Genomic DNA, 23307 nt, shown 5'->3' on the forward strand with positions numbered 1-23307 from the left:
GAGATATTTTGTTTTATGGATCTCTTAGGCACAGTAATTAAACTTTGGCTCTTACACATGCCCACTTGTTTTTGCTTGTGGAGTGGACCTTAAGTCAAATAAGATATTGGTTGGTTATTCCCACAGGTTTTATGCCATCACTAAGCTAGCCTATCTTGCAACCAGGACACCACTGTAAATCAAACTGTTCCTGGCTGGGTTGGTATTTATGTTTATTCTTTGATAGAATGCAGAGAACCTTCCTGTACATCAAAGATGCTGTAACAGCAGGGAAGAGTACCTAGGCACCAGCTTGACCTTCTGTGGTGATGTTTTGTTTGTGCTCTAACACACAAAGCTTGCCTGAAGATCAGAGGGCAAAGCTAGCCACTAGTTAATCTTAGAGCCAGGCAGTGGTGACACACACCTTTAATTCCAGCACTTGGGAGGTGGAAGCAGGAAGACCAGGAGTCCAAGGCCACACTGGGCTACCAGAGATTTAACCAGTCTAAAAGAGAAACAGAGCTCACACCTTTGATCCCGGCACTAGGGATTTTATGCCTTTAATCCCAGCATTTGGGAGGTGGAGACAGGAAGTGATGTGGCTGGGCAGAGGAGAGAGGAGTATAAGTGGGAGGAGATAGCTCAACTTTTTGGTCTGAGGATTTTGAGGAAGTAAGAACTTTAGTGGCTGGCTGTTTTACTTCTATGATCTTGCCCCGTGTCTGACTCCGAGTTTTTATTATTAAGAACAATTAGAATTCACGCTACAATCTCTTCATATTCAATGAGTTGTTTAGGTGTTATCTTCAGGAATGGGGCCTTTCTGTCAGTTTGTGGAGAGCAACCTATAGTCTTGGCAACAGCCTGGACTGTCCAAAGGTACCCCTTTTGGCCAACAGTTCAATTAGATGTAACCCAACCCCTGGGCTGGAAGCTTCATTTGGTATGGGAAGATGGCCAGTGTGGACTGTCTCCCCCATTATTCGGTATTTCATTTAGATCATCTTCATATAAGTCTGTATTAAAATACAGAAGTTTCTACAGTGTTAGGTTTCCATACCACCTCTCAAATGGCCCTTAACTGTCTCTCCCTGTTTTCTCTTCGTCTCCCTCTCTCCTTTCCCTTCCCACTTGACACTTCCATTCCACAGCCCCATAGTCCATCCGTAACTACCAATTCTATTTCTCGTTCCTAACAAGATCTATGTGTTCCACCAGCCACTTGCTCTATACGTAACCTCTGTGATACTACAGATTGTATCTTGGTTATCATTGACTTAGGATCTTCAGTATTATGAGAGAGAAGAGAGTGTAGGCCACGCGGTCCCCACGGTCCCCGCAGTAATCTGTCCCAAGGTCTGCTGGTCCTTGTTGAGTGAGAGACTATCCCTATGGGCTTTGCCTTGTGAAGATCCATCAAACAAGCATTTACATGCTGATCTGAAACTAGATCATACAGCTCCCAACATCTCAGGATGGTTTTATCTAGTTCCATACATTTACCTGTGAATTTCATGATTTCATTTTCCTTTCAGAATATGAAAGTTTTTCACATAAAAAAAAAAACAACCACATTTTTAATAAAACCATTTGCTCAGGGCTGCAAAGGGTGAACTAGCTTGGGCAGTGCTGGAGAGCGCACCCTGGTGGTGAGAATGGGGGAGAGCCGTTGCGCTGACCAACTGTGCAATGACCCAGGCCCAGAACCGGGGTAATGAATCGGACCACCCCAACATCCACTCCATCTGTGATCTGCTGGAGCGCATGAAGGGACAGGTCCTGCAGACCCAAAGCTGCTGGGTCTCCTCAATACAGGTAACAGCAGGATATCCAAGAGGAGTCCCACTGAAGGGCCTGTGTCAATAGTGTAACAGAAACCAGGGGACTCAAACCAGACCAATGACTCAGAAAGAACACTTGCACACAAGGATCAATGGATAGCCGGGCGGTGGTGGTGCACGCCTTTAATCCCAGCACTTGGGAGGCAGAAGCAGGCGGATCTCTGTGAGTTCAAGACCAGCCCTGGTCTACAAGAGCTAGTTCCAGGACGGGCTCCAAAACCACAGAGAAAAACCAAAAAATAAATAAATAAATAAAATAAAGATCTATGGATAAAAGGGTTTACTGCGTGACCCACTGCGTCACACTACAGCTTCCGAAACAAAATTTTTTTTGTTTTTTTTTTTCTTTTTTCTCTTTTTTTCCTCTAAAGTTTTTTTTTACCTTTGCGGTGGAGGTTGCAAGGGCAGAGGGCAGATACAAAGGGACAGGAAATGAACGGGATGGAGATGCATGATGTGAAAGACACAAAAAATAAAGGAAAGTTTAGTTTAAAAAAAGGCTCTTAGGGCAAGCCAGTATGTTGCAGAGATGGGGCTTAAGTCATCTTAAACGTGGATTTGAAGCACAAGAGTGAAAATAAAGTAGGGCTCTCAAAAGAAGAAGAAGAAGACGGGTGGACGTGGGATTTCAAACAAGTCACAATCGTCTCGGTGTTTGCCGTGTGGACCAACTTTGTGTCGCTCAAAGGGTTGCTAATACACTACTTTTTCTCGTTTGAAAACTTTTACGGGTGCCTCTGGGTGTGCAGTGGATGGCCTTACAATCTGATTTTTTTTTTTTTAAATCCAGGAAGCAGTAGTGTTACATATACGTCTTAGGGAGTTTCTGATGGAGTCCTGGAAAAATGTTCCTTTCCTTCTCCTAGTTTCCCAGTATCCCTTTCCTGTCCCGGCACCAAAGTTTAGTTTGGTGCAGTAAATGTAAGGTCACATTAAAAAGGAAATCAGGCTTTGTACTGTTTTGTTTTAAAACACTTTTTCAATAAAATCATTTTTTTTCACATGTACCAAATATTAGTGATGGGGTAAAAATCAGAATTTTAGTTTTTTTTTTTCACAACCAAGTCTTATTTCTTATCATCAGAAAGAGAAACAGAACTCCAATAGAAATTACTTTTCTTTGTATTGGTAAAATATGAACATTATTTAATTTTAATTTTTAATCTTGGCTACTGTAAATACTCTTCTAATCGATTTTTTAAAAAAGTATAAATCATCATGAATGTTGTTGCCATTCAAGTCTGATTGTTGTCTGTGTAATTTGAAAAAAAGAGTCAAGCCAAATCTTTGAACATGCCATAAGAAAATAGTGTTAAGGTTACTTTAAGGTAGCTGGTTGTCTAAGTATGCCATAGGGTGCTGCATTCAGCATGGGTCCAGGATCAGACTTGACTGGGGTGGCCAGGAAATGAAAATACACACCCAGAAAGACTCACAGAAAAGCTAGAGTCGGACTGGGCTCTCTGCTGGAGAAACCACACACCCCTGCCTTTGTTTATATAGAACTGAACAGGGAGTTGGGGTTCCATAAAGCTGAACAAGGAAGTGGGGTCATTACATACAACCAAAGGAGGAGGCAGGGCTTATGGTGTGCAGCTGGATCAAGGAGAGAGATTTAGCTAGCCTTGGCAGGAACAGCTCTTGTAGGCGAACAGGCGAACAGGGTTCAGGCCCTGAGTTTCTGGCTAGGAGAAAGCTGTGGTGGACATTTTCTGCACACACTGTCAGCATCTACACATGGCCCTGACAAAGGCTTTGCCATTTCCCTCCCAGCCTCATTCTTTGGTTTGCTTATTCAAGATACACTGTCTCTGTGTATCTCTGGCTGTCCTAAAACTTTATTTGTAGAACACACAGGCCTCAAACTCACAGAGATCTGCCTGCTTTTGCCTGGGATTAAAGTCCTGGATTAAGTCCTGGGATTAAAGGTGTCCAGTGCTACCACCACCTGGCTAGGACACCCAGTTCTTAGAAGGAGATAAATACATTTTTCAAAAAAGAGTAGATCTCAGGCTTAGAGGGGTAGTGGCCATCAATTCAGAACATTGGAGATTATAGGTATGACGAGAAATTCGTACAGGAGACCAAATAGATTTCATACATTTTATAAAGGTCTGAATATTTTTCATTAAAATATACATCACGATTATTATGTAATTTAGCAGAAACATCCCAACTAGAAATAATTCTTAACACGACGTTTCCTACTACTAAGAAAGGGGCCATCCAACAAGGAAAGGCTTTACCCGGGAGGCAAATACACAATCCTGGCATTTGTATAGAACCAAATCACCACGTTTTAAACGGCTCATCAATGAGAGGACAAAACATAAAATTCTTGTTCTCTAAGTCACTTTTTCTGTGTTACTGAAAGCAGATGAGCGTTTTAAGAAAACCTTACTGTAAATAAAGAAACAGGGTCTAGTTCTACATCAGGGTAGGGAATTTTGACCGTATGATTGAAGGGTCATTCTAAAATCCTTGATTGTGGTAATCACCCATTATCATCTTCTAATTAACATTTGCAATGTTTTTATAATATGTTTTAACCTTCTCTGACCAGTTTTTCCTCATCTTTTATTTTTCATTTGGGAACAATCTTTACCTTAAGACAAAATTTTATTTCCCCATACAAAACCCTTTCTGGAGAGTTCTATCATGGTGGCTTTCATCACCATGTCTTCAGCACCAACATTAACTAGACCATTGTCTATCTACTATCATTTCCCCATACTCTCTAATTCTGTACCAGTGTGGACATTTTGTGCACTTCTTCCACTTAAACTGTTATAAAAACTATCCCTTAATACTCAGGTAAAACAATCATGTTTAAAATTCTCTGCTTTTGTTTCATTTTGTTGAAAAGTGTTGTATGAAGGCCGCTTGTTGGTTCCTGGCCACTCAGCCCCGAAATAATCACATAAACACTGTATTAACTAAATCACTGCCTGGCCCATTAGCTCTAGCTTCTTATTGGCTAACTCTTACATATTATTTTAGCTCATTTCTAGTAATCTGTGTATTGCTTACAACAGAAAAGGGTCTCACTGGGCTGGGGAGATGGCTCAGAGTTAGAACAGTGGCTGCTCTTCCAGACGTCTTGAGTTCAATTCCAGCAACCACATGGTGGTTCACAGCCACCTATAATGGGATCTGAATGCCCTTCTGGCATGCAGATATAGCACTGGTATACGTAAGTTAAATAAATCTTTTTAAAAAGAGGTAGTAACCAAAACAGATTCCTTTGTCGGGTGTGGTGGTATACACTTTTAATCCTAACACTCGGGAGGCAGAGGCAGGTAGATCTCTGTGAGTTGGAGGCCAGCCTGGTCTACAAAGCGAGCTCCAGGACAGCCAAAGACACACAGAGAAACCTTGTCTCGAAAAAGAAAAAAGAAAAAGGTTGTCACTTCTAGTCTTGATAGGCCTGGAACTCTATGTGGACCAGGGTATCCTGAAAGTCATAGATTTGCCTAGTGCTGCCTCCGACGTGTTGGCGCATTTTCTATACAGCGATGATTTTTATCTTATTTTTTTCCCCTTCAGGGACAAAGAGACCAGACTATTCCCACTTAGTAGTAATGCCACTTCCCTGTGACAATCCACTGCACCGACTGCACTGCACTTTCTCCTCCTGACCAGAAGACGGCGCGCTCTCCCTGGAGCTCAGACCGAAGAGCCTCTCCCTCTGCCTTCCTCTAGCCGTCCTCCTGACCTTCCTCCCGGAAGTGCTCTGCTGCCCGGAGAGCCGGCGTGACTTTGAGCGCTTCCCGCTCTGCCGCCGGTGCAGAGCAGAGCACGGCCGAGCAGGAGCCCTGGAAGCGGCTGATCCAGACTTGCCATGCGTCTGCTGCGGGTCGCCGCGGCCCTGGGCCGTGGGCCGCTCCCTCGGGTCCCTGCCGCCCTGGGCTGGCAGGGGAAGCAGGTACTGATGCCCGGCGAGCTTGCCAGAGCCTAGCAGGTGGTGGCGACACCCCAACCCTTACCCGGGATCTTGAGCGGCGATGTCCGCAGCCGCCAAAGCCCCTGGGTATCCGCACGCCAGCTCGTCCTTGAGACCCGCAGCTCTGTGCTACCCTGCTTTTTTGATGGGTATAATCTACCTTAAAGAGAAGTGCCCCGAAGTCTGATGAAAAGTTAGTGTCCCGGGGCTCGAACTCCGGGTTTCTGACTCGGTATCCTGTGCTCTTCTGACTCCGGTGTGTGGTTGGATGCTCAGAACGGGTGCTGTGCCCTTTGGCGCTCAGCTTCCCAATGCTCTTCTGTCTAAGCTAAACTTTGTAAGCCTTTGGAATGAGGTACTCCTCGTAGGGCAACCATTGGTAGCTGTGGTGCCTTACCTGTCCTGGAGCCCTCATTTGCTTTGCTGTCAAACGTCCCTGTGGTTTAACCATCCAAGCGCCTGTCAACTTAGCTTCTCCATGTTGTCAGTTTCTCCCTTCCCAGAAGTGGTCGCAGAGCGTTTGGGTGTGCAGTTTTGTTTTGATTCAATAAATATGGCCCCTCTCCCCCCTGTAAAGTTAGCAGGAACAGCTATCACCAAAAAAGGTACTTCGCCGGTTTGTGCGGGTGAATCTGGGAACCTTTGGGGGCTGTCTTGAGCAGTTAATGGTGTAGACTGTGTTTGTCCTCATACGCCTTTGCTAGCTGTGAACTACAGGAAGAGGGTGGACAGAAAACCCAAGGTACAATTTAGTCTAAAACTTGTATTTCTTATTAAGGTGGTCCTTGAGAGGTATAGTTATGATTTTATGATTTCCGGTGTGTGTTTTAAAACTAAGGTCTGGGCCAGGCAAGATAGGCTCAGGCGTAAGGGCAATTGCCAAGCTTGAGTATCAGTCTTGAGACTCACGTGGTGGAGGGGCCTGATCGGATTCCTTTAAATTCTCCTTTTGACCCCCGCAGAACTTCCCTTCCAGGGGAAGAGTTCAATTCCCAGCTCTCCCATGACAGCTCAGAACAGTTTGTAACTCCAGTTTCCAAGGGATCCAAGCCTTCTTCTGACCCCTTCCTACACTGGGCATGCCTGTGGTACACAGATACACATGCAAGCAAAACACATATACACAAAATAAACAAATCTAAAACGTTTAAAAAACTAACATTTATCAATAGTGCCTGTCCTGCTTTTATTTTTGACTATTATTGGGAATTAAATCCAGGATTCTGTATCTAATACCCCTTGCATTAAGACTGAGGGGGAAAAAAAATCTATAGTTTCCATTTTAACTGTGATCTCTCACGAAAGGTGTGTTAAATCGAGCTTTAAAAACTGTTCTTTTCAGGCTAATTGGAAGGCCTGCCGATGGTGTTCGTCAGGAATCGTTCCCAACGAGAAAATACGAAATATTGGCATCTCCGCTCACATTGACTCTGGGAAGACGACGTTAACAGAGCGGGTGCTGTACTACACGGGCAGGATTGCGACGATGCACGAGGTGTGTTGGTTACAGACTGATTAAGCACTTTGTTTTATTGTTTTGGAGTTATAATTTTATAAGCATCACACAGCTGGGTCCTAAAGGGTTGTTGGCCAGAGTCACGTGTGCAGAGAGGGGAGGTCAAGCTGGCTTTATATTCCTGTGAGGATCTCCCTAGAAGAGATCGCTGTGAGCATCCTGAGTAAATGAGTCAATGTCCTGGACCCGTACACGGCTGGTACAGTCGTCCTAACGATTTAATGAAGGATGCGTGTTTATAATTTTAAATGGGAAGTGAATTTCAAAGGTTGCTGTCCATGTAAAAAGCCCACAGCTCCTGTCTGAAAGGAAATAAAGGTTTATCCTGTAGCCATTTTGAGTGACCATGGCCCGGGAACACGGATTTAGGCTACCTCAGATTCCATGTTCCAGCATGGAAGCCGTTTCACAATGTTTTCTAGAACAAAGAAGACTGTAAGTCAAGGCAAGTTTAAAATGCCCTGGTGGGTGTCTCAGAGAGGCAGACATGAGATGTGGGGAACCGTTCTGTAGACCCAAGATGCTCTCTGATGACATTCTTCGGTTCAGGATTTGCGGAAGCCAGTGCCCTGCTAAGCACTGCTGATAGCTTCTGAGGGGTTTGTATCTGTTTATTATCATGAGGTGCAATTTCAGATACAGAGTGGGTCAAGGAATGGCTGTTCCAGAAGGTTAAAACTAGCCCAACATAAATTAGCTAACGAGCCTGCAGAATCCCATCTCTCTACCATACTGAAATTCTGATCAGTCCAGGTCAGACTGCTTCATGGCCAGACACAGCTTCTTTTCAGGGATTTTTGCTCATAGTATTGAGTATAAGCTATATTAAAAACCCATCAGAAAAAAATGATTTAAAATATTGACCCTTGAAAGATACTGCCATACCATGGAGTAACCGAGCCCTCCAGTCTGAACTGTTCTTGAGGTGAAGAGCATCGTTAAAGTGTATACTTGAAAAGCTGAACCCTGACCTTCTGTGCCTCAAGAGCGCCTGTGGAAGAGAGCCGAAAGGCCTGGTGCCTGAGTCTTGGTTCGTAGGCTGTGTGAAGCTAACAGACGGACAGAGGGAAACAGGTGGTTGCCCCCAAGTGCTCGGCAGCTGCTGAAGACGAAAAACAAACATGGCAGCCAAAGACCAAAGACGGGAAACCCGCCGTTGGCTTATGAGATGATACGGTTAAAGTAGCGGGCTTACCCACCAGTTGTGTATGTTAACTCTGTTATCCGGTTCCATTTAAGTAAAGATTTCTTTCTTGGGATAAAGGAAAACTCTGAATTTTTGTGTTGCTGTCTAGGTGAAAGGCAAAGATGGAGTGGGTGCTGTCATGGATTCCATGGAACTAGAGAGACAGAGAGGGATCACCATCCAGTCAGCAGCCACCTACACCATGTGGAAAGACATCAATATCAACATTATAGACACCCCAGGTGAGGGGCCCTTTGCCTCCTGGTTTCTTTGGGAAAACACGTGTAGTTCTTTCTTCTGCTCTGATGCAGTTCATCTTCCAAGTACAAAACTGAATTCCTGTCAGATTTAGGACTTAGAGCACTTCATCCATACGGGGCTTTGTTGAACAAGTAAGAAAGATGGGCTCTTGCCTTCGGCGCATTCTAGTGTTCCCTAGGATCCTTTAGAAGTAATCCTGTTGGCCTTGAACCTGACTCTGGGTTCAGGAACCTGGTGGGGTGGGGAGTCTGCCGTACAATTTAAAGTGGGTGTAATGAGCACAGATTAATAGCGTCCAGGTAGTTAGGATTTTTTTGTTTGTTTTGGTTTTAGTTTTTTCAAGACAGGGTTTCTCTGTAGCTTTTGGTACCTGTCCTGGAACTTGTTCTTGTAGACCATGCTGGCCTCAAACTCACAGAGGTCCATCCGTCTCTGCCTCCCGAGTGCTGGGATTAAAGGCGTGCAACACCACTGCCTGAGTTAGTTTTTTGGTCCACTTGACGCAAGCTAGGATCGATGGGAAGATAAAAATGCCACCATCACACAGCTTGTAGGCGTGTCTGTGGAGCATTTTATCAGTTGCTAACTGATAGAGGGCCAAACCCACTCTGGGACCAGCCCCCAAGCCCCTCCATGCTAGCACAGGTCACGTGAGAGATATAAAAAAGTGGGCTGGGCTCAGCCAGCCAGTGTGCAACCTCTGTGATCTTTGCTTTAGTTCCTGTCCAGGTTCCTGCTTTGAGTTTCTGTGTGGTTTCCCTTAAGGTGGACTGTAATCTGTAAGCCAAATAAACCCCTTCCTCCCCAAGTTGCTTTTGATCCTGGTGTTTTATCAAAAAACATGAGAAACTGACTGATACAGAACCTGGGGCAGGTTGCGGTTGTTGCTGTGACAGACCTGACCTGTAGGAGAGGGCTGTAGAAGTCATTGAGAACCTTGGCCTGAGAAAGTCATCGAGTTCTTAAAAGTCAGTGGTCTGTGGTGGGCACTAAGAAGGTAGGGATGCTGGAAGAGATGCCGGTGAGGTGGCCCGACATAGGGAAGCAAAGGCTGCCTCAGGGCTGCTTATATGGTGTTTTGAATTAGGAAGATACTGTGTCTGGTCCGCTGGGGCTGAAGACTCGGTTGTGACTAGCAGGCACCAGACATTTGCCTTGCTGAGAGAGTCCATGCTGGTCAGCTGGGGCTGAGGAGTTAGCAGTAGTTAAGAAGCCAGCATCACTGAGGTGAAGTCTTCTGGGAGTAGCCCCCCACAGTTAGCACACAGAAAGAAGCTGGGGTCCAGAGGGGGCCAAGATTTCATGCCATGCCAGCCACTGAACTTGGCATGAAAGACTCATCCAGGAAGTCCTGGTGTTTGAAGGCAGGGTGGGTATTGGAGAGGAGTCGAAGCTTGGCACTGTGACGGCGTTGGCGTGAGCGCAGCCTCAGTTGCAGAAGAAGGCCCAGGACTGACAGGGTCGAGAAGAGAAATTGAGGGTCTATAGGGTTAGCCCTGAAGAGATCCTTAGGAGAGGCTGTGAGTGGAGGTGCAGCCCAGTCTCAGTGGAGACCCAGCGTTTTGGAGGTGCCAGTGTTGTGGGGCGACCCCCAGGGACAGCTGGGAGCTGCAGAGTGGAACCAGCCTGAACCTAGCAGAGAAGCCGTATGCTTTCCTGATGGTGGAGCCAGAGAGTGGAGCCGCCCAAGGCCTTTGGAACTTTTACACCCTTGAAGTTTGCTTTGGCTTTGATTTGATTGTGTCTGTGTCCTGACTCTTCCTGTTAGAGAGGAAAGTGTATAACTTGTGTTTTTATTTCACAGGAGCCCACAGTTATGAGACACCAAGATCACTTGTCTAAAAGAGATGCGGGTTTTTAAAGACTGAGACTTTTATAGTTATGTTCTATATTATGATACTGATATTAACATGAGATCTTGGGGAAACAGGAAAAAAGACTATTGTCTAAGATCGTTGTATTAGTGTGCCAGGTTGACAGTCATGTCTTGCTTAGTTTTTTGTCACCCTAACACAAGCTAGAGTCCAGTGGGAACAGAGAGCTCGCTTATGAAAATATCTGTCAGATTGCCTGTAGGAATTCTGTGGAACTTTTCTTACTTGCTAATGGATAGGTGGGCCCAGCCTCCTTGGGGAGGTCTCCCTGCTGGCCAGGTGGTCTTGGGTTTTATAAGAAAGTGGTTGAGCAAGCCGTGAGGAACAAGTGAGCAAGCAGCCCCAGGCTCGGCTCCATTCCTGCCTGAGTTTCTACCTTGGCCTCCCCAGATGGTGGACTGTAACCCGGATGCCAGATAAGTAGTTTGCTCCCCAAGTTGATTTTGGTCAGTGTTTCAGCCCAGCAATAGGAAACCTCAGAACAAATAAATTGTGTATTAAAGATTCAGACTGTTCTTTAAAACCCTCCCCATTCAGGGCACGTGGACTTCACAATAGAAGTGGAAAGGGCCCTACGGGTGTTGGATGGCGCCATCCTGGTTCTCTGTGCCGTCGGTGGGGTCCAGTGTCAGACCATGACTGTCAACCGCCAGATGAAGCGCTACAACGTCCCCTTTTTAACCTTCATCAACAAGCTGGACCGGATGGGCTCCAACCCAGCCAGGGCCCTTCAACAAATGAGGTACTGAGCCCCTGGAGTGCTGGTCTGGACAGCACACCTCACATTCAGACAGTTAATTCAGTGATTAAATTGTGTCTTCAAGTTTTTTTTTTTCCCTTGTTTCAAAAATGCATTTCTGTGAGTCTTGGTAAATGGAACCCAATCTCAGTGGGTGAATTTACCCTGTGGTTCTTCACTGCCTTCGCTGGGAAGTGGGGAAAACCCGTCCTATTTCTGGGGTGGCATGTGTGTGTGTGATAAATGGGGTGCTTATGCTACTCACATGTGGGAATCAGGACAGCTTTGTGTCTTGGGTCCTTTTACAGGGCTCCAGTATAATTGAATTTTGAGTTATCAAGTTTTCATGGCAAGTGTCTCTAGCAATTGAGCAATCTTAATGGCCCAAACAGAGTTTTTGAGGTTAATTTTTAGCTCATGACTCTGATAATCACTTGTGTCTTTTCTGTTATTTAGCCTTTTAAAATACTCAGCAATTAACGAATTTCCATAAATTTTTCATTATTGTAACTTTTTTCGTAGAGGTACTTCACACATCTCTAAGTTTATCTGCAGATGTATCTCAGTGTTAGAGCTCTTGCTATTACGTGTCAGGCCTTGGTTTAATCCAGCACTACAAAAATATTAATTTAAATCTTATTTTCTTTCCTCTGGTAACTATTCTTGGATATTAATACTTTTTAAAAAGATATTTTTGGATAATTATTTATGTGTCCTGTGTAAGTGTGTACCACGTGTGCCGGTGTCCAGGGAGGTGAGAAAGAGGTATTGGGTCTCCCGCAGCTGCGGTTACAGGTGTTGTGACCTCCCTGGCAGATGCTGAGAAACAATTCCAGTCCTCTAGGGGAGCAGCAAGCCCTTCTAACCACTGAGCCATCTTTCCAGCCCCAGATGTTAGTACACGCCTTACGCTCACCCCTCTTCTGTAAGCTCCTGACTTCCTTCAAATGCTAGTCATGTCCACTTCGTTCTGTCCGCAGCTACACATGCAGACCTAGCTTACGCTGAGCGGTGCTGCAGAGCATCTGTCTTCTCAAGACGGAGTTCCCGTGTTAACCGTGTGTGCACGTTAGCGGGCTGCGTTTTCCTGCGAGAACTCCCTCTCTTAGTGGCTGTCTTTCTGTCACTTGGCGTAAGAAGTGGGCTACTGTCCCACTGTCCCACCGTCTTTAATCTTCTGGCCATTGATTTTCTGTCTTTCCCTTCTGCCCTGCGTGAGCGTATTCAGGGAGTCTGAGGTGCAGGGTATTTCGGGTCCTGTGCTGTTGACGGTGGGTCCTGGCTCCCTGATTTGGCTTCTGTCACAGTTGCTTTCTTCTCCCCTTACCCACTGCTAACATTGTTTTCAGATCTCCGATGTCTGCCGTTGCTTTTTTTGTTTTGGTTTTGGCCTTTGGTCATTTCAAAATAATTTTGAGAGAAGAGGCAAGCAAATATTTTTGTTTTTCAGATCCAAACTGAATCACAACGCAGCATTTGTGCAAATGCCCATTGGCCTGGAGGGCGATTTTAAGGGCATTATAGACCTCATTGAGGAACGAGCTATTTACTTTGATGGAGACTTTGGGTAAGTGCGAAAATCCACTGCCAAAATCTTGTATTTTCAAAGACATCAAAGAAAAGTCATTAGTTAAACAAAGACAATTATTTTTTAAAATGTGCTTGAATATCATTTTTTAAGGTGATTTTAATGACTTTAAATGTTATTAGTAGTCATACTAGAGACCATTTGGCCTCTTGAAAATTCTATTGACCATAATCATACTTACAGAATATTGCAGTCTCTAGTAGGAAGGGTTAGATAATTTACATTTTTTTGAAATAGGGTCTCACCACATAGCTTTGACTGGCCTTGAACTCTGAACTCACAGAGATCCACCTACCTCTGCCTCCTGAGTGCTGGGATTAAAGGTGTGTGTCACCACAATGGACCCTAGGTCGTTAACTCTTTTCCTACAAATAACAAAGTTGAGCACACAGCCTTTTATTTAGAATATCCCAATAGGGAGTAAGAAATGGACAAAGCACATTGTGTTCTTCATCCTCGACTCCAGTTCTTGAATCAGCATCGTGGTTCTAAGCCCTCCTAATGCTGCGACCCTTTAATACAGTTCCTCAGGTTGTGCTGACCCCAGCCATAAAATTATTTCATTGCTACTTCATAATTGTAATCTTGCAACTGTTGTGAGTTGTAATAGAAATATCTGATATGCAGGGTGTTTGATATATGATCCCCAGAGCTGGTGGTCGTTACCCACAGGTTGAGAACTGCTAATCTAGGGATTGAAAGGTAAAACACACCATCTGTAATATAACACTTGGTATTTAACAGCAGTCTCAAAGTATTTCAAGCTGTGCATTTTAAAATATGGAGAGCCAGACCCGATGGTACACGCCTATCATCCCAGCACTTAGAGGCCAAGTCAGGAGCAAGTTGAAGGGCCAGCATTGGCTGCACAAGCAAGATTCTGCCTCAGAGCCCACCCCTCCTCCTTCAAGACCGGTGCTGCTGGTTCAGAATAGACAAAAGCTTCCGTAGCCTAAAGAAGTCAGCCTTCAGAGCCCATGCCAATGGAATTGTCAGAAGCTTAGACAGGCTTCAGACAGCTTACTTGAAGGTAGCTGATCCTAACATGGCTTGTTTAGACCAACTTTCTCACTTGAAGTATAGATACTAGAAACTGTTTATTGTGGTGTGAGCGTGAGCAGCCCTCCAGGTTAAGTAAGTGCTGCTTCTGTTCTTTGTTTTCCAGTTAGATGGCAAAATAGTCCTGAGGCCACACAGGAAAGAATTTAACCCCTTATTTAATTGGTAGCTTTTCTAAGTCTTTTTTCTTGTTGCTCATTTTGAGACAGGGTCTGTTCTGGCTTGCCTGAGAGTTGTCATGTAGACCAGGCTGTTCTCGACCGTGCTGGGACCAAAGGTGTACGTCACCTCGCGCGGCTCCCAAGTCAGTGTTTGACCTCATGTTCTGCTCATTTTATCTCTAGAGTAATGTAAGCCCGTGTATATTAAATGGGGAAGAATTTTATATTTCTTCATTATTATTCTGAAAAACTTGCAAGGAGAAGAATAGGGCACGATTCCTATGACATCACGCATACTGCTTTGTTTCCCTTGAAGCGGGCTGTGTTGAGTCTAGGCTCCTCTGTTCCCTGGCGGTGCATTCTCGACTGGTCCACTGAAGCAGTTTTGCCCACTATTTTGTCTGATCTGTTGGAGCGCAGAGTCTTCGGAGCGTTTGCCAGAACAGCAGCAGAACACTGTAGCTGCTGGCATGCCGTAGGTGCTTTGTGCTTAACTTATCAACTAGAGCATTCTTTCTCTTAGTCAGATTGTCCGGTATGCGGAGATTCCAGCTGAGCTGAGGGCCGCAGCAGCTGACCACCGGCAGGAGCTAATTGAATGTGTTGCTAATTCAGATGAGCAGCTTGGTGAGCTCTTCCTGGAAGAAAAAATCCCCTCGGTTTCTGATTTAAAGGCAAGTACTCTCAAAATAGATCTTTTTAAAAACACTTTAAAAAAATGTTCACTGATGTTTTGCCTGCATGCAGTGCTTTTGGGGGCCAGAAGAGGGCGCTGTATTCCCTGGAACTGGAGTTGGAGATGACTGTGATTGAATGGCCTTGTGGGTGCTGGGAATTGAACACTGGTCCTTTGGAAGAGCAGCCATTGCTCTTAACCACTGAGCCATCTCTCCAGCACCTCAGATATTATATAATGAAAAAGGGGGTTGATATGGGAGCAGAAGGCATGATTCTTTTGTTAATGGGCTTTATTAATAATTGCTTTATTAATGCAATTGGAGTAAAAAAAATTATATAGTTGACTTCCATAAAAATGAAGATTCAGAAGCCAGGGGCTTTTGAATAAACATTTCCCCAAAGAAGATGCTCAAGTGTCAGCACTGAAAAGATGCTTTCCAGGCCTAATCATTAGGAAAAATGCAAATCAAAGCCGCGGTGAGAGACCATTCGTACCATTAAGATGACTCTTATTTAAGACCAATCAACCAACTAACAAAACACTGAAAAGCCCAATATGCATGCGTTGATGCAGATGTGGAGACTCACACGCTTGTGCCTTCCTGATGGAAATGTGCCAAGCACTGTAGAAGGCAGCGTGGCAGTAAGCCTCTCTCTGGAGGCTCACCCCGAGAAGGAAGGGTCCCAGCTAGTGCAGCGCACCCCAACATGCATGGAGTATCCACCTCAGCCAAGGAATAGCGGCGATCCGCTAATGAATGCCCGTTAGAATGGATGTGTAAAAGTCATGTGGTCTGTGACTATGAATAGTTTTTATCCCCCCAAAAGTAGAGCTCTGAGTAGTGGGACACCAGAAATGAACTGTGAAGACATTCTCGTGAAATGTGCCAGATAGCTAAGATAGTTGTTTTATGATTTCGTTTATGCGGTAGACAGAGAATAGTTAGATTCGTAGAAAGAAGAGCTTTGAGCTGAGTGTGGAGGCGTGGACCGGACAGTTCCCGCTAGTTCACGATCATCCTGGGCACGTAGTGAGTAGCCTGGTCTGTGGACTGAATGCCCCGTCTCAAAAACAAATAGCAAAAAACCCAAAAGTAAGTTGTTACTGTATGAGTTGTTAGAGAGCCTTTATTTTGGAGAATTATTGTTTTAATTGGAGACTATGAACGTTTTAAAGATGGATAACGGTGAACACTGTATAGCATTATGAGTTGACAAAATGTTGAGCTGTTGTCTTCAAAATGGTTAAAATGGTAAATTTTATGTATTTTTAAGAAGACATTAATTTTTAAAACCACTTGGTATGCCTAGCAGAGATCATCTAGGTAATTATTGTATATAAGATGTTCTACTTGAATGTAAATTCAGTAAATCTAAAACAAGAAAGGACACTATTGCAGCTGAGGGTCCTTCCTGATTTTCCTTGAATTGTTAGACTGGGACCCTATCTTGTAATGGGAGTTCTTTGATGGAGTCAAAAGAGTTAGCAGTTTAGCCCTGATGAGCAGGGAATACTCGTAGGATGTACAGGTCTAGCCGTAAATAAAACCAGGTATTATGTGTCAAATGTTTAGTAACTTCCTGAGAGTCACAGAATTTGGTTCATGGTTATACTTAAATCTTTGAAAGAAAACCTAGGGAAGGGACAAGGCACATGAGATTGTCTGAAGGGGGCCATGTGTGAGCCTCCAGAGGAATCTCACAGAATTAATTCTCTCAGCGAGAAGTTATGACAGCGCTGTGGATCTACCAAGGAAGCCCAGGCTGTCTGGTGGGGACTCTGGTAATCCCTGCCCTGGGAGACGAGACAAGAAAATCCCAAGTTGGAGGTCAGCCTGGGCTGCCTAGGGAAACCGTGTCTCAAAATATCAAGACCAAACTGAATAAAGCAAAAATAAGAGAAACTCAGTATCCAAGATGATTATTGGGGTCTATTCAGCGTGTACTCTTAATTTTGGTCTGTCGAAGGAGGGCGTCTAACGCACACCATGTGCAGAGCGTCGTAGAGCAAACCATTGCTGCCAGTGCACAGGGCTGTGCAGGCCTGCATCTCCTTGGGTCACGTGGGTGTGTGTTAGTCTCTATGCTATGGTTGGATGCTCACTGATGTGTTGGGAAACAGCAACTTTTAAGTGTGAAAGTGATTGTTAGAAAACAGGAAATGTTTGGAAAGTGGGGACTTTGTTCCCCTGTCTTATGGGATGGTTTTGGCATCCTCCTTTCCTCCTGTCACTATCCTCATATGATTCTGTGTTTCGTGCTGCAGACTAAGTATCGTAATGGTGCTGTGTCCCTGGCTGCATCTTAGAGAGAAATGGGAAGCCTTTATGAGGACATGGCTTATCGCTTGTCCCGTAGCCGTGTTTGAGTCCTAGAAACAGCACAAGCATTTAAAGTAATTTCTTCTCTGTATGTCTTTCCCTCTTTATAGCTCTGTTCATATGCTCAACTCTTACTGACTTTTATTATAGTAATCTTTAGAAATTGTGACTATGAATGTTTTATCCTAAGGTTTTGTGGTTGTGTGTGCATGTGTGTGCTCCTATGTGTGGTGGTTCTAAGTCTTGAACCTAGAGCCTTCCACTTGGTGGTGCAGGCTTTTTATTCCAGCCCTTGGAAAAAGAGGCATGCCAGTGAGTTTAAGGCCAGCCAGGGACATCTAATGAGACCTATCTCAAAAGACAACAAAAGCATTTCAGCGACAAAGGAGTTTCTTTGCTCACATTTTCAGGTTACAGTTCATTCTTACTGCGAAGTTGGCAGCTTGAGAGAGTTGGTTATAGTCTGTCCATTCCAAAACAGAGAGGGCAGTGGATCTCAGAGTATGTCCATTCAGAAGCCGAGAGAGCGGTGGGTTGATGCGTGTATGCTCCTACTCAGCTCAATCTTCTTTTTCATTCCGTCCAGGGACCAGGCTGTGAAATGGTGCTTCCTACATCCAGTGTGGCTCTTCCCACCTCAATTAATAGTATCGAAATAATCCTCCAAAGACACTGTCAGAGGTTCCCCCTCCCGTGATTCTCAACCGTGTCAAGTTTACAGTTAAAACTGACCTTCACCAAGGATTACAGGGAAACCTCTCTTTTCCTAAAAGACCATTTCTCTACCCCTTTCTAAATCATGCTAGTTTCTCATAAATCCAGGTATTTGATTCTTGCTTTTGTGTGTTTGTTTTGTTTTTGAGACAGGCTCTTACTGTGTAAACTTGACTGGATGGATGGCTTTGACTCAGAGAGATACACCTGCCCCTGCTTCCGAGTACTGGGATTAATAGCGTATGCTACCACACCTAGCTCTGTGTGTGTGTGTGTGTTCTTCCTCTTACACGTTATTAACATAGAGTTTACAGTATTCTATGTGTCTAATATACAAATATGTATATATATTATTAAAACATATATGTACATATATTTTAGTACCAAGTAAAAAGGAACATTTTAAGACTACTGAAAGGTAATTATTCCGTAAATCACTACTTGGCCCTAAGAGAAGCAGTTTTCTCCCTTTTTCAGCATCTTGACTGAGTTCCTGAGATGTTCTCTTTTCCTTCCCTGGAACCAGCTCTCCGGAGTATCATTTCATGTCGTGTGTTCATAACTGACCTGACGCCTAGGCTGTCGTAGTAACAGGAATCGTTCTCTACTCTCTGTGTTCTGTAGCTGGCAATCCGAAGAGCCACCTTGAGCAGATCCTTCACTCCAGTGTTCCTGGGAAGTGCTCTGAAGAACAAAGGAGTCCAGCCTCTCCTGGACGCTGTCCTAGAATACCTTCCCAACCCATCTGAGGTCCAGAACTACGCCATACTCAACCAGGAGTGAGTACGGCTACGCGCAGTGTGCTTTATGAAAAGATGCTTTAACACTTACACACGACGAAGAGGTTTAAGGATTGGTCTTTCATTTATTTTTATGATTTTCTTTCTTCATAAAAATCACCATTTTTAGTTGGATATCAATTTTGATATACAGGAAAATATTTACTATGTAAGTTCCCGTATCATTTATGACTTAGAAGTATGATTTGTGGGCTGGAGAGATGGCTCAGAGGTTTAGAGCCTTGGCTGCTCTTCCAGAGGTCCTAAAGTTCCCAGCAACCATGTAGTGGCTCACAACCATTTATAATGAGATCTGGTGCTCTCTTCTGGTGAGCAGGCAAACATACAGGCAGAACACTGTACATATAATAAATAAATTTTTTAAAGTATAATTTGTTCTATTATCCCTCAAGGTTTATAATATTTTTATTCATTTGCTGTCATTTATTTTCAGTTATAGAATTTTTTTAACTTAAAAAAAAATGAAACTCAGGCCAGGGAGATAGCACATCAGGTAAAGGTGTCTGCCACCAAGCTTCGTGACCTCGGTTTAATCCTGGGACTCACCTGGTGGAAGGAGAGCACCATCTCAGAGAAGTTGTCCTCCGAGCTCTACATACATATGCATAAAATACAATGTAAAGCAACAACAAGGAAAGAAACCTTCTTAAGGCTCTTCCGGATATTCTCTAAGAGGTCCAGCGTTTGAGTCCGCTCTGGTCCTGTCTGTGTAGTACAAAGCCTGCAGGACTTGCTCTGACTGAACTTTTCAGTGAAACGTGGTGTGTATTCAGAAACTGTCGGCAAACATGTGCTTTTTCTCTTTGATAAGAGCAAACTGATATGGATGAAATATTCAGGGGCTTGGCAGTTGGCTCAGTGGGTGAGATGCTTGCTGCTTCACGTGAAGGCTGTGTAAGAAGCCGTGTTGGATGGCGTGCTGGTGGGAGGGGACTGTGTGGAGACAGGAGGATCACTGGGGCAAGCTGGCCGCCAGCCCCGTGGCAGCAAGAGATGTCGTCTTAGAAAGATTGATGGCTGAGATTGATGGAGCAGGACAGCTGAAGTCACCCCTGGCCTCCATGCATGCACGCTGATACATGCACACACACGTACATACTACCACAGGTACACAACACACACAAAGGCATACCAAGTATTATGTTTTATAGCTTTATATTTCTTTCATTTAAAGTGACTCAAAAGAGAAGACCAAAATCTTAATGAACTCCCAAAGAGACAATTCCCACCCGTTTGTGGGCCTGGCTTTTAAACTGGAGGTAAGTTGCTATCTGGCCTATCTACCACGGTCTATAGCTTTACTTTGCTAGACTTTTAACCCAGTTATAAAATTGACTCTGTATGCCCTTGTGAAATGCTTAGGAAAGTGGAGGAGATAAGGGTGGTCAGAACCTTGAACGGTAGGAAAGTCGGTAGTTCCTTGTCGTTAGATGAGGTTAACTCTTTGCAGTTTTAAAATGTAAAGTTTTACAGAAACCATACTCTACATAGTTTTACCCTGGTATTTCCATTTAGAATAGTTATAAATTGTTGGAAGAATAGCATGTTAAGTAAATATGCTATAATTGGTTTAAAATTATATAGGTATTGGACATTATTGTAGGCAAAAGTGGGCCCACTTTTAGAAAAAAATTTATCCTGAGTCACTTATGAAGGGGCTCAGCCTAGCTCTGTTTCTAAAAGAGAGACATAGAGACAGCTGGAGATGTTCAGACTGTAGTTTGTGTAGGTAACCTGCAGTGTGTCTTTACAGTGCAATATTATTTAGACTTTAAAAATTAAGATGCTGATTTATTTTGGTTTACGTGTGTAAGTGTTCTGTCTGCATACGTCTGTGTACCGTCTTGTTTGCGGTGCCATGGAGGTCTAAGAAGGCGTTGGTCCTCTGGAGCTGGAGTTACAGGCAGTTGTCAGTCACCATGTGGGTGCTGGGAACCGAACTCAGATCCTCTGCAAGGGCAAAACAATGTTCTTCACTGCTTAGCCATTGCCCCAGCCGAGATGCTGACCTAGTTTTGAAGTTTATGGGAAGTTTATAAATTTTAAAAGAACATATTTTAGATTTACAGAAAAAGTACAAATATTCGTACAGAGAATTCATTCATCCATTTCTTGTTAGTAAACATTATTGCAACGAATGGAAAATATTAATTTACTATTAATAAAGCCCTTACTCAAATGTCTATGGTTAGTGCTTATAGCCCCTTTCTGTTTGCATCCCATTCAGCTAGCACATAGATTGCCATGGCTCCTCTCATAGCTAGTTTATGTCACCTTGACATAAGCTAGAGTCATTTTGGAAAAGGGAGCTTCAACTGAGAAAATAATCCTACCAGATTGGCCTTGAATGACGGTTGATGTGGGCGGTGCCACCCCTGGGCCGTTGATCCCTGGAGCTATAAGAAAGCGGGCAGAGTACCCAGCCATGGCCTCTGCCTCAGCCCCTGCCTTCAGGTGCCTGCCCTGCTTAGTTCCTTCCTGATGTGCCTCAGTGCTGGGCTGTACTGGAACTCGGAGTGGAAGTAAACCCTTTCTCCCCAAGCTGCTTCTGACCGTGGTGTTTACCACAGTGATGGAAGCCTAAGACTGTAAACTGTCTCAGAATTTTTTCCTTGCTTCCCATGTCCTTGATACTTTTAAGAAGTGTTAGGATGTTTTCCAGTTTGAGACTTTCTGATGTTTCTGTGAAGATTAGATTGGGGTAATGGGTGATTGCAGGGAACACGTCATCCTTGACACCTCTCAAACATACGGGTTTTACTGTTAGGATGACCTCGATCACCTGACTTAGGTAGGGTTTGTTGGGTCTCTTCCCTACAAAATGGCTCTTTGTTTTCTCTCCCTTTCTTACTGTACATTTTAAAAGAAGTCATTACGTGAGGTTGTCAAGTGACTTTTCAAGAGGGAAGAAATAGCATCTATTCATCCAAACAGGGCTCAATGACAGACCAAGCACATTCTTCCTCCTAAGTCTGCCGTGGTGAGCCAGTGAGTTTACTGGGGCAGCCAGAGGAGTATGGGTGGCCCCTAGACTTCTGCAGCACCGAAAACCCCACCGGTGGTGATGCTTCCTGAAAGCCATGTCCCTGGAATCGCTGCCCAGCTGGCAGGCTGCAGCACCAAGGCACCAATTCTTTCCCCAGAAACTGTGTCTGCTCCGAACCACTGGGGGGCGCTCGTGAACCATAGGCCTCTCAGCTCTGAGTCGTGCATGATGTGTTAGTTTCCTCGGTCTCTCTCTGGCTCCTCTCTATCGGCAGGGATGTGAAGGAAATAGCTTCTCTACATTCATAGTTCTATTTTGTGTGAGATTTATTTTTGATTAGTGTTTGTGTATGAGGGTGTATGCGTGTGAGTGGAGGTGCCCACGGAGGTCAGAAGAGGGAGCTGGAGTTACAGGCGCCGTGAGCTGCATGATATGGGTGCTGGGAACTGAACTCGGAGAAGCAACAGGTCCCACGGAGCCATTTCTTTGACTCTGTATTTCTTATTTTGTAAATGTAATAAATATTTTTTATCCTTTTATTATTAACGTCAAGATGTTGTACTTATTGATACAAACTTTTGCTAACAAATTTGAATTTTTAAAAGCAATTGGCTACTTAAAAATTGTAGTAAAATGGGTTTTCTTTTTTAACTTGGATACTCTTCTTTGTATATATATTTTTTGACATATACTTTTATTTTCCGGTTTTTGTCTCTTCGTCGTTAATATAGCTGGAATTTGTTTTGATTCTTTTCTCTTTCTGACATTTCTTTTGTAAAAATGTACTCTCGACGCCTAGGCCGGCCGCTTCGGACAGCTAACGTACGTCCGCAATTACCAAGGTGAGCTAAAGAAGGGCAACACCATCTACAACGCGAGGACGGGAAAGAAGGTGCGCGTGCAGCGGCTGGTGCGCATGCACGCCGACATGATGGAGGCAAGTACGCCACCGCCACCGGGCCGCTGCTTCCGGCCGGTACTCCGCTGTGTTGTGGCTGATAGCACCCTGCTGTGGGTGAAATGGTTGGCAGGTGGTAAGGACTTGGTTTATTCCTCTAGAAGCTAGTCTCCTTCCTCAGAGGCCATAGTTCAGGAAAAGAGACTCTGGGATTCAGCGCAGGCTCCGTCCTCGGGAGCCACAAAGACGCCGGCTGTGTGTTCGGGAAGCGACGGCAGAATCACAAGGCCAGCCCGAAACACATAAGGTGACCCTGTCGGGAGAGAGGAAAAGCATGAGAAGCATTTAGAAAGGTAGCTCCTAGGGATAAACGAATAGTAAATTCACAGTTTTCCACGTGTTTTGATGACGTTGCCTTCTGAAGTAAGGTATCACGGGTGAGGTACTGGTTAATATCCGGACCTATACTCCTGTCTGTCGTGGGGTTTAGTACTTGACTCAAGAGCAGCGAAGATGCTGGCAGTGAGGGTATGTGCAGTCAGGAACTGAAGGAATCTGGCTGAATCACCAGCCAGCCTGGATCCATAATGCAAACTTTTGCAGGGCCGCATTGCTTCCAGAATCCACCCGAAAATCTGTAACTTCTCAAGTCTGGGTTTTGATTTATATTTGCCTTTTGTCGTCCTTATAGATAGGCCACGGCAGTTACACTGGGTGCTGAAGCCACGCCTCTCTCTAGTCTGGCTCTGTGATTCTCAAC

At 44.5% G+C, this 23307-nt stretch overlaps 1 protein-coding gene across 1 annotated transcript in view; it reads left to right on the top strand.

Moving 5' to 3' along the window:
* Positions 1-5547: 5547 nt before the first annotated feature.
* Gfm1 (G elongation factor mitochondrial 1) overlaps positions 5548-23307 on the top strand; it is a 41871-nt gene continuing 24111 nt past the window's right edge. Inside the window, exons 1-9 of the mRNA XM_075950370.1 lie at positions 5548-5748; positions 7109-7261; positions 8578-8710; positions 11141-11345; positions 12793-12909; positions 14674-14824; positions 18488-18642; positions 19838-19922; positions 22449-22586. Coding sequence (XP_075806485.1) covers positions 5665-5748; positions 7109-7261; positions 8578-8710; positions 11141-11345; positions 12793-12909; positions 14674-14824; positions 18488-18642; positions 19838-19922; positions 22449-22586 — 1221 coding nt within the window. The 5' untranslated portion in view covers positions 5548-5664. The remainder of the gene's footprint in view (positions 5749-7108; positions 7262-8577; positions 8711-11140; positions 11346-12792; positions 12910-14673; positions 14825-18487; positions 18643-19837; positions 19923-22448; positions 22587-23307) is intronic.

This window comes from Microtus pennsylvanicus, chromosome 16, assembly GCF_037038515.1.
Source record: "Microtus pennsylvanicus isolate mMicPen1 chromosome 16, mMicPen1.hap1, whole genome shotgun sequence".
NCBI classification, from domain to species: domain Eukaryota; kingdom Metazoa; phylum Chordata; class Mammalia; order Rodentia; family Cricetidae; genus Microtus; species Microtus pennsylvanicus.